Raw genomic sequence first — 11,209 nt, 5'->3', positions numbered from 1 at the left:
AAACCCACATTGTTTTTTCATGGCTTTAGGTAGGGTTTTCCTAGGGAAAGTAGCGAAACCCGGTTGGGTTAATGACCCATTAACCCTAGCCGGGTTTTCGTAAAATGCCTACAAAACCGGACAAAAGCCACTCAAAACCCACATTGGTTATTATATCTGGGTTTTGAATAACCCAGAATTTGCGCATTACCCATGATAACCCATGCGTCAAGAACCTCTAGAACCCATGGAACTCCAATAACCCATGGAACCCCAATAACCCCTAGAACCCCCAGAACCCCCCAAAACGCCAACAACCCATTTAACCCTTGTATGGGAGCGCTGATTGCAAACGGTTGAATAGTGTCTATATATTTTCAATTAAACACTCTAATCAGCTAATCACCTAGACTACAGTACATACACGTATAGTGTACAACAAAAATTCACACATGCGCAGTAACTATTCAAAATAGCGTGTAACAGAAACGTTCTCGGGTGAAAGAACGTCCTTGTTCCCAAGGTTCTTTACCCAGCCCTGTTGAACCGCCAGCCAGGCTAGCTCCAGAACTAGCCAATTTTTGTCTTTGGACGAGTAGCGTGGTACTCCTAGCTGCCTAGCTAGAAGACGAAGCTTGCCCATGACTGCGTCCTTGACGCTTGGCAGCTTCAAGACTGCAGCCACGATGATGTTGCTGTCCCGCTGCGACAATTCATCTCCTAGCAGGCAAAAAATGTTAGACTAGTGGATTTGCGCATGCTCCAAGATGTATTCAAACCAGGATGGTTGTCATTCGTTGCCGTGAGGTCGCTCGTGTCCGTCGGAGCGATCCCTAGGCTGTCTAGGGATTGTCTTTCGCCACGGCGACCTCTTCCCATCGATGAGCAAGAAAAAATTCTCGGCGGCGGCTCTTCCAATGCTGCATCTGCTGGTCGTTTTCTGCTATGTCTGGTTTCGCCAGAACATGCAGCTGGTTGTCCATCCTCCTCAGGGTCATTACTAGACTCGTGCTCGTCCACGTTGTGAGCTGTCACAGCAGTCTTGTGAGCCAACCTGTCGTTGAGGGAGCTTTTGGTCGTTTCTTCAGCCCCCTATTCAAGTTGTTGTGAAAACATGTTTGTGGAAAGAGGTACAGTGTAAATTGCCTTACGTTCGGTCTTCTCGCCTTTTCTTTCTGACGTCTCCTAGCTTCTCTAGTAGTCTGGATGGCATGGTAGCGGATTCCAACTACAAATCAATGAGGTGAGGACACTCTAATAATTACTATACTAATTTTACTGTAATTACGAGTGTGCTTCAGAGACTACGTACCTAGCCCAAACCCGATTTCTGGCACAGAGCACTTGCTTTCAAGGTTCTTGACCAGCCTTCCAGCTTCTCTTGCTCTCCCGCCGACGCAAATGTGGTGGATGGGGAAGTGTTTGCGCACTTCACTTCTGATGAATCGTTTGCCTAGATCAACATAGAGTGAATTAAAGACAGCGGAGGTTGTATTTTTGAACGTGCATGTACACTTACTGTGCATGTACTGGTTGTACAGCCAAGGACGGTGGGCTTTCAGAAACGCTTGCCGTTCCTTTGGTAGCTTGCCATAGAAGTTTGACATGCAATCGAAGTCCATTGGTGCTGATTCGCTTTTCTCTTGTACTTCTACATGCAAGAAGAAGCAATTTGTAGACCAGAGATCTAGACAGACTACTGCCACTGATATGCCTACCCGTTATTTGTATAAGTCTGAGTCTTGCCCCCATCTTTTTGACTCCAATTTCTACAAGTCTGGACTCTTCTGTCATTAGTTGCAGCGCTTCTCCATCAATGTCTTCATCTAGAACAACAGGGAGTGTGCAACTTTGTTCATTAGTGCCTCAAGCATGCAGTGACTGTGCAAACCCACCAATAAAACAAGCTGTGACAACTTCCTCACATCCAACTGTTCTTAGCCAAATAGCCGTTTCTTTCACAGACCAGGATCGAAAGTCTAAAGAAATGTCAATGCAAGGGCATGGGTGAACAATGGTTGCAATGTTGGTAAGTACAGTACTGGTGAGTAAATTTCTAGCAAATTACCTTTTTCTAGGGGCATTTCTTTGTCTGTTGGCTGAATGAGGTCGATGACATCAATCTCTTGCTCTTCTGCAGCAACAGTTTGCTCATGGAGTTCGGTATCCTCTTCTGTGAAGGCAAGCATGGTGAAGTCTTTAACAAATTTGAGTATGTGAAGGCTGATATAGCTGGGAAGGTGACAAGCTGAACTGTCCTAAAATTTTAACTGTCGGTTGAATCAAAGTTCCCGCTATTTATTATCTGTGTAATCTAACACTGCTTGATAGTGATTGGCTATCACAAGGATCAAAGGTTTGGGCTGACCGAGGTTCCCGTTCAGGTCTGCAGGCAGTATCTTGAAGCTGATTGGTTGACCAGGCAAGGTTGAAGCTGATTGGTCTGTTTTTGATCCTATTGCTGAAGTTGCTCCTAGGTAGTTCATATATATAGAGTGGCTTGGTTCAGTTATGCTTTGTCCTGCCAAATCACTGGGTAGTAATAGTTCTATACCCTAATTTACAGCTAAGTAGGTTACTCTCTGGGCTGCTATCTGCTGATTTTGACAAGACTCAGCTTTCTAATTGAAGGTAAACATTGTTATGACCATAGGATAGAGATTGGTGACAAAGGATCCGGATATGGCTGGTAAGAACAATTAGCAGTATCTTTGTTTATATAGATATCTAAATTCTGTGATGCATGTGTAGCTTCTAATGCATCACTTCATGCTGCAAAACGAGTGTGCCCTGATCCCATTGGTGAATTCCATGCTATGATTTGTGACTGTGGAGATGTGTCTGTCCAGCATTGCCACTGCCCTTGTGATTCTTGCAACTATTGAAGGTAAACATTGTTATGACCATAGGATAGAGATTGGTGACAAAGGATCCGGATATGGCTGGTAAGAACAATTAGCAGTATCTTTGTTTATATAGACGTTGCGTCGCGCTACAAAGTGTGCATCGAATTTGCTTCTCATCTCATTATAGCTTTTCGACTGCTTCTCCGTGAGGGTGAATGAACTCAAGATTTCTTCAGCTTTCGGTCCCATTGTATAGACCAGTGTGCTAATTTGAATCTTCCCGTCTTTCTCCTCTAATCCGGAAGCTGTACGGAATCGTTCGAAGCGGCGAATCCATACTGGCCACGTATCAGGGCTGGCACAATCGAACGTCTCTGGCGGTGCGATCTGAAGGCTGCCATTATTACTCCAGCTCAATTGGGTATGTTCTCGCTCCTTCGGACTCAGACCTGGGTTTGCTCAGTCAACATCCCATGCGTGATACCATGTTGTCTGCGGGCTAAAGGCTGGTTCACAATAGACGTATGCACGTTCACAATATGCATCCGATCCGCGCGCGGCGCAGCGGATCGCTGTTCACAATATAACGGAGCGCGTGTGTGAGCTGCGCTCTGATGACTATAATGTCAATTATCATTAGTAATATATACTACTGTCAGATCAATAAATTATTAATTGTTTGACTGTTGACTACACGTTACTATAAGAAGGTTATATGAACACGGAAAATAACTGTTTCTGCTGTTCCATTCTAGTAATTGTAGTTACCTTTGGAAGATATTTGTGGGTCTTCAGCTGGTACAGAAAGAACCGTTGGGTTTCAACTATTGACCTGAGCTTGAGGATGGCTGTTTGGATGATTGGCTTCACAATCATTCTCTGCAGTGTCTTCATCAGGATCTGTAGAATGGCTGGTAGATATGGCACATTTATCCTCAGCTGTTGCTTCTCTATGCATGTAAATACAAAGCTGGCCCATCGGTGACAGAAAAACAGATAAACAGACAGACTGGAAATACCAGCTCTTTAATACAGTAAACCTGTGTAATACGAACACGCATGGTTCTGCAAATAATGGTCACATTAGACAGGTGGTCCTAATAGAAAGATTAGCCTCCCATACGTTTCACCAAGACACGCCCACACATTGCCCCTCTTCTGTGAGTTAGATAACTTTAACACGGTCGCTGAGGTTCAGCTCTTTTCGTCACTTCATAGCCATGTGCAACACTCTTCCAGTGGAATACAAAGTTGACCTCAAGCTTCTAAACACTAATAATTATTATCCCCTACAAAGACTTGACTTACTCTGATGGCATTTAATTCAGCCAGGACAGTTGCATCTGGTCAACTTACAGAGGCAGAGGCCTCAGCTTGGTCACCATGACTGTGGTCGCTGGTTGTGTTAGCCAGTTGGTCGCATTAGCAAGGTCGTTTTGTATTACAAACGGTTCGTGCGCAGAATAATAATCACTTTAGCCAGGTGGTCGCACTACTGAGGTGGTCGTAACTACAGGTTTTACTGTATACAGACAAACAAACACACAGACAAACACAAAACATACATAAAACATAACGAGTCAAAAATACCATAAACAGTAGAACATCAATTATCCGAAGGTCAATTACCAAAACGTCAATTATCAAACATGTAGACTGGCAGATCGCATGGCTTGTGGCAGTGCAACTGCCACCATTCACCGCTCGTCCCGCCGGCTGCTCCAGCCTGTAAGTTTGTATTTTAGAGGTAACGTGCATAAGCAAAACAAAATACAGTTAGATTGGAATGGCTACACATACCAAAAGAAGAGGAAAGTGCTGCATATTGAACTAAAATTTTTTGAAAGATATGCCAGAGACTGACAGTGAATTGTACATGTATCAGTGAAAATTGTTCTGCTTGACTTTACATACATTTTGATTTTACAATTGATGTTCCACTGTAGCATAATTCAACATTTGAGTAACAACATTTGAGTATTAAACGTACTTGCTAGTTGACCCTACTAAATTCTCAACTTTATATGATTCTGTCTGCTAAAACAAAACAAAAAACATCAAAATAATTAGTTACAAACAAGTACACGCCTGTACAACTACTACAACACAACAAAGGTTAATGCAAAGCAGTCATACAACAGAATCTTGAATCTTAACATCTCACGTGCTCGAGATCACAATAAACTATTGCACCTTGGAACGAAACGACTTCTACATGTACAGTGTTCTATATGACTTTAATAAGGCTCGCTGTCCTGCTACCACACTTTACATTGGGTAATACTGCTGAGCATATCTGCAACTCCTATCAATTGGAATATGCAGATAAGCATCGTCTCCTCACATGCAAATACAAGGAAGGCCCATATGTTTCATGAAATAGTGAATGTGCGGACCTCTTGTCTGCATGAGGTTAAGATACTCCACAACAAGAACCTCAACACCACTACTCCACAAATAAAAGCAAGACCAAACATTTTAGTACAGTCAGACCTTGTTATTCGGACACCCGATAATCCGACATCAACACTTTCTGACAAAGGTACACGTGAAACCAATTTGCATGGTCACTGTGTATTTGTTACCGATAACCTGATAGTCATGTTAGTCCGACAGAAACCAGTGGGACAAACGTGGTCAGAATAACGAGGTCTGACTGTATGAGTCTGGTCCCAGTTATGGTCTTGACGTAGACACAGCTCATCCTTTCAGAAAAGATATTTCAAAGAAGGCAACCATAGAGAGGTTTCATTGCAGCAAAGTGAAAGAAAGAGAAATAAAAGACTAAAGATAACACCATTTGGCAATCCATCTAGTCTCGATTTCATCCCTTCATCCCTTTACTGTTTGAATGCTTTACAGCTTCAGAACCACAACGAGACAGAATTTAAAAGTTGAAAGAACACTGCAGTCAAATTGGCAAGGTATCAACTTGCCAAAAGAATAAAAGCTGCAGCAATTCTTTCAAGAAAGTATAGTACTCGTACACAAAGCTGTACAGTGAGCCTACACCACAACAACACAACAAATGACCAATCCATGCAGAGCAGCAACAAAACTGCATCTTGCATCTGACATCCTACTGCATCTTAGAATAAAATATTCTATATGACTTCAATAAGACTAGTCGTCTTGCTATCCAAATCCACGTCTTGTGTATTGAATGAAACATCATTGGCAAGCCATACACTATCTCTTGAACTACAGATATTATGCCCGAGCTCATCCCACTCTCCAAATGTGACTCTAACAATTAAGCTACAGACAACACACACACACACACACACACACACACACACACACACACACACACACACACACACACACACACACACACACACACACACACACAACACACACACACACACACACACACACACACACACACACACGATCATCCCAGTCTAGAAACAGTTTGGACCCTTGTAAACAACGGTTATAATTTGGAGGTTTAAAATACTATTTGACCCTTGATTACATTAAACAAAAAATACAGTTAAACCAACATACTTTTTAAACTACAAACCTTACACTGTCCTGTTGCAACTTTCTTTTTCATCTTCATTCTCTAATGATTAGCCACCAATTCTGTTGAGTGCAGCACATGTCCATAAGATACTTGCAAACGTCCCTTACTGAACCATTGCCACCAGTAGATACGGTGATGTAGTCAGTACGTTACTGGATGTCTTGAGCCACATTGGCTGAACATCAGTCATTCCTGACATTCTAATTAAGTTAATGCATTCCAAATCATAAAATCATCTCCAGTGCATGCAACCTGTAAAATAAAATATAACCAGAACGTAACACCATAACATAAAAAACAATAGTATAGTTATGTACTTTTGATAGATCTTGTTCTTCTTCTAGTTCATGTATACTGTATGTCTGTTGTTCGTGTCCATCTGTCACTATGTTCACTTGTCAAGCTGACAATGCCTATTTACCTGCATTGTGGCACCATTAACTTCTCAAATGATGACCCGCACGTACAGGTAAGTTACACCACATCATTGTTGTTGCCATATAAAAATATGATGCAGAACTCTACCTGTTGACCTATAGCTATGTAAGTGAACTTATCAAAACCTTTCATGCATTCCATCCTAAACCTAGATAAATAAAACTCTATGACAAAAGAAGTAGAAATATTATTGGTTGAACAGCTTGTATCAAGACTCTTTGTCCTACTGGTTGTGCTCAATTCTGCCATGATGAATGATACTGCGTATAGTGTGTGTGTGTGTGTGTGTGTGTGTGTGTGTGTGTGTGTGTGTGTGTGTGTGTGTGTGTGCGTGTGCGTGTGCATGTGCGCAGACAACATCACTGACCTACATGATTACCATGCATAGTCTGCATACTGTACTTCACATGTAATTATAGTATGTACTATTTGACCCTTGGTTCCATTGAATAAAAAGTACACTGTACTAGTTGCTCAAATGAATGACATATCTACGTTGTCTTGCTACAACTTCAATCATATGTCTTTCTCGTTTTTAATGGTTAGTCACTGACTCTGTTGAGAGCAGCAAGTTTCCATTAGATACTTGCAAAAGTCCCTTACTGCACCATTGCCACCAGTAGATGAGGTGATGTAATCAGCATGTTGCTGGATTTCTCGAGATGCATTGGCTGGAGCACCACTTACTCCTGCCTTTTTAATGCATTCCAAATCAAAAAAATCATCTCCAATGTAGGCCACCTGAAAAATGAGTGTGTTGCAGAATTCAATAAAATAGAAACAATACAATGATATATCTAGTTTGTCTGTACTGTGTGTCTGTTGTTCATGTCAGTCTATCATTACGTTCAGTTGTCGAGCTGATGTCTGTCTGACTGCATTGGTACAGTTAGCCTCTTAATGATGATCCATACTTACAAGGCTGTTGATGGCATGTAACATAAACAATATACAGAAATCTACCTGTTGACCTATGTCAAACAAGCTCAATAAAATAGTCTGTCACAGTAACAAGTACCAATGTTTCTATCCTAAACTTAAAAGTAAGACAAAAAGTCTGTTTGACCAAAAGTGTACAATTTATATTATCATCTAGCAACCACTATCAGCTGCACACCTTGTATGAAGACTGATGGACTTGCGGCTATTATCATCTAGGCTGTAGCATAAATTCTATGGGTATGTTCATTTGACATCTACTAGAATCAGTAGCAGTTGGTAGAAATGTTCAATTGATACAAACCTCTACCAGCTATACCAGATCTACCAACCTCTACCAGCTCCGATCTGGTAGAATTTGATAGAAGAGCAAGTCATTTTGTCACACATCCTCACTTACTCCCAACTGCACTCCGCCAAACGGATGTATGGCAAGCCATTCAGGGTCAGCAACAGGTAAATTTGTGATTGACGCTACTACGACTGTAAAGGAGGGAGTGGTTGGACCTCTGGCCTGGTGTCCTAGTGGAGCTGCGGCATTGTGTGAGAACATGTCACACTGAGACTACTGCATGACTTAGACTACAGGAAATCAATCTCCAGTGACTGATGTAAAGCAGGAGGACACGTCTGGATATGGGACCTGCGTACGCTTCGTAAGCAGGGTAACTCTATCAGTTTCTACTGAATCTAACTTGTGTTCAATTGAGTACAATCTACCAACTTCTACCAAACTCTACTATCCTGTTCAGTAGAAAGTCAAACAAATGCACTGTACCTAGAGTATGCAAAATATTTCACTCAGTTCAGGGGAATACACAGGATGGTTCCCAGTGTGCCTGGGAAGAACTTCAATTAGTGGGCGTGCCCAGTTCTATGAAAGCCAACGCCAGTTGCAAGTGTTAGGTTAGGGTTAGGATTAGGGTTAGGGTTATCTTCCGTATTCTTTTGTGCAAAGAAATGCTGTCCACACGGGTAATACAAGTTAGACCAATTTTTGTAGGGAAATGCCGCCACCAAAGTTTAGACGTTGATTAGAACAACTTGGTCCTGCCAAATTTTGAGCATTCTTCAGTACACGTGACTTTGGATTGGGACAAGAGTCTGAGCACTGGAAATACCATTGATGGCGGTGCGGAAGTGTGTCCTTGTGCCAGTGAACTTAAGAGCAAAACCGTTGCCTCTATCGAGTCATCTCTTGACAACGATTCTGGTCAATCTTCAGTCATGTCTGTGAGTGACATGAACCTCTACTGGTGTACCCATAGTTCAACTTGTAGTAAAGCTATTAGAAATCCAATGTGGAATCCAATTCCAGGTAGTACGTCTTACAGCAAGCGAGAAGTTTAACTTGATACAAAGCCAGTAGCTTCGATAACTTGATAAGAATAACAACTTCAGTAGCTCTTGCAAAGTCTAATATGCAAAGTTAGGCATATGATAAGAAAAACCAGGGGCGGGGCCATGTTTGCTGAACCAGGAAGCGCCTAGATCAAGGGACCGTGTACGCCCCTGCAGTTAGATCACAAAGTTTGTGTTTGCTCTGTCTGTCTATCTGTCTGTTGGTTAGTCTTATGAACTGACATACAGTATGCCTAAAGATGAGATACCACGTGAGCATACCTGTGACCATTCCAAGCCCATCTCCTTCCTCCATTCATCAACTTTAGCCAGCTTGTCAGTCGTTCCTGTAGCAATAGTACAATCCGCCTGCTTTGCCCAATGCACGTGAGCACCTGCTTTGCTGGCGGTCACGATACGCACATCCACGCCCAACTGCTTAATTTTCCTAACAGCAGTCAAGTCCACACTACTATACGAGCGACTTTCGCGTCTAGTACTAGAAACATACGCTTGACCATTAGTCAGCGTACCATCAGCATCACTAACAAGCAGCTTGATAACAATTTTTTGATCTGCTGTTTTCGGGTTGTAGCCATATTTACGTACTCGATCCTCAGCAATTGGCCAATCATCGGGAACATCAATGTCCACAAACAAGTGTGACTCCATTTCGTAGCATCCAACCTTGCCTCCTTGTAGTATGCCATGATTCTCGAGAAGATCTTTGCGAGTGACGTAAACAGCTCCATTTTCATACAACTCGCCGTTCCATCGTTTCCGTTGAGGTCGATTGTATGGATCAACGTTGAGTGGCAATACAGTGCCTCCTGCAGCAGTGTCTTCCTGCCAGCGAAATAAACGGAGACGAACAACACTAAATATTGAGTCGTAGTTGCCACTTTCATACATCTTCATTATTTCTTGGAAGTGAGTCGGTTTAATACACGGGCAAGTTATTTGAGCAAGAACAATAATATCGCAGTTTGGTTTCTGGATCTCCAAAAATTCAAGTATTGCCTGCACTGATGTGCTACTGTCTTTTGACACTTCGGCACCACGTCGATGAATAAGAGCTCCAGCCTCTCGTGCCACACGATCGATCTCATCATGATCAGTAGACACCCAAATATCATCAACGACTAACCCAATACAAACACAAAAATCCAATCCCAATTCCAAAAATAACTAATTTTGTCTCTAATTTATTATATTATTACTTTATATAATTTACAATCTAATATTTTAAATTTTGAAAATATTAGATGTAATTTAAATTTAAATTCTATATAAATTTAAGCTTATTAGTGATGTCACAATAACTCAGCTTAATTGACATAAGCAAATTAAAATGACTGCGAGCAAATTTGATCAGGAAATGGTGCATGCGCACTAACAGTCGACAACCGAGGTAAGAGAAAGACAGCAACACCATCGCTCCTTTACTTATTGTAATTGTACACCATTTAGATTTAGTAAATTTAAATAAACTTAGTAAGACCGCTTGCTAAATTTCTCAAGGAGTAAAAACCCATGACTCCTTCCATTCCATGTGGCCAAATAAAAAAATTAAACAAAAATAATGTAATAAAAATTAAAAAAACAAATTACAAATCAACGCTTCTGTTGTTTATGGCAGTTATGAGAAACTTTGGTTTTTCTTACCTCCGGAATCTCGGAGGGCGTGAAACGTCCAGTAGAGGAGAGGTCGTCCAGCCAGAAGTTTGATGTTCTTCAGCTTGATTCCTTTCGAACCTCCTCGAGCCAGTATAAGACCGATAGTTCGCTTTTTCGTGCTAGTGTTTGTGCGCAATTCTGCCATGATGGAAACACGTGATTGATACAACCTACCTCGAAGTCCCACAGCCCGCGTGCCTTGATTCGCATATGTCAACATGGACTCTTAGTGTGCGTTACATAGCACGTGCTCAAAGGGTACGTACCCGTATGTTGTAGCGCGCATCACATCGCATTGATCGTGTACAGTACGTACACGTACGTACGGTATCATGCATGGTGTACAGTGCTGTACGCTAAGTTCGTTGTCATGGCGTCGTTGGTCTTTCTGCTATTATCAACTTTTGAAGCAAGTTGTGTAGGGTAGGTTCCTAATTGTGGACACTCCCCGGTAATTTGA

At 41.9% G+C, this 11,209-nt stretch overlaps 2 protein-coding genes across 2 annotated transcripts; both read right to left on the bottom strand.

Moving 5' to 3' along the window:
* Nucleotides 1-289: 289 nt before the first annotated feature.
* Nucleotides 290-2,178, bottom strand: LOC134197225 (uncharacterized). Its single transcript, XM_062666509.1, has 8 exons — nucleotides 2,048-2,178; nucleotides 1,875-1,958; nucleotides 1,698-1,805; nucleotides 1,499-1,630; nucleotides 1,292-1,432; nucleotides 1,131-1,207; nucleotides 759-1,071; nucleotides 290-699 (listed from the first exon to the last, which is right to left on the bottom strand). The coding sequence occupies exons 1-8, from the start codon at nucleotides 2,166-2,168 to the stop codon at nucleotides 443-445; spliced, it is 1,233 nt and encodes a 410-aa protein (XP_062522493.1). The 5' UTR covers nucleotides 2,169-2,178; the 3' UTR covers nucleotides 290-442.
* A 4,580-nt stretch (nucleotides 2,179-6,758) lies between these two features.
* Nucleotides 6,759-10,928, bottom strand: LOC134197187 (N-acylneuraminate cytidylyltransferase-like). The gene is made up of 3 exons (XM_062666463.1): nucleotides 10,738-10,928; nucleotides 9,355-10,214; nucleotides 6,759-7,533 (listed from the first exon to the last, which is right to left on the bottom strand). The coding sequence occupies exons 1-3, from the start codon at nucleotides 10,892-10,894 to the stop codon at nucleotides 7,339-7,341; spliced, it is 1,212 nt and encodes a 403-aa protein (XP_062522447.1). The 5' UTR covers nucleotides 10,895-10,928; the 3' UTR covers nucleotides 6,759-7,338.
* Between the last annotated feature and the right edge of the window lie 281 nt (nucleotides 10,929-11,209).

This window comes from Corticium candelabrum, chromosome 22, assembly GCF_963422355.1.
Source record: "Corticium candelabrum chromosome 22, ooCorCand1.1, whole genome shotgun sequence".
Taxonomy (NCBI): domain Eukaryota; kingdom Metazoa; phylum Porifera; class Homoscleromorpha; order Homosclerophorida; family Plakinidae; genus Corticium; species Corticium candelabrum.
Note: the sequence above shows the minus strand (reverse complement) of the source record. Positions and strands in the feature narration are given on the sequence as shown.

Coding starts and splice junctions, on each gene's coding strand:
- LOC134197225 (XM_062666509.1), bottom strand. CDS start 2,168: ATGCTTGCCTTCACAGAAGAGGATACCGAACTCCATGAGCAAACTGTT. Junction 1,806..1,874: donor TGTCACAGCTTGTTTTATTG/GTGGGTTTGCAC, acceptor CTGTTGTTCTAG/ATGAAGACATTGATGGAGAA. Junction 1,072..1,130: donor AAAAGGCGAGAAGACCGAAC/GTAAGGCAATTT, acceptor CAACTTGAATAG/GGGGCTGAAGAAACGACCAA.
- LOC134197187 (XM_062666463.1), bottom strand. CDS start 10,894: ATGGCAGAATTGCGCACAAACACTAGCACGAAAAAGCGAACTATCGGT. Junction 10,215..10,737: donor CGCCCTCCGAGATTCCGGAG/GTAAGAAAAACC, acceptor GTATTGGGTTAG/TCGTTGATGATATTTGGGTG. Junction 7,534..9,354: donor TGGGCTTGGAATGGTCACAG/GTATGCTCACGT, acceptor CTCATTTTTCAG/GTGGCCTACATTGGAGATGA.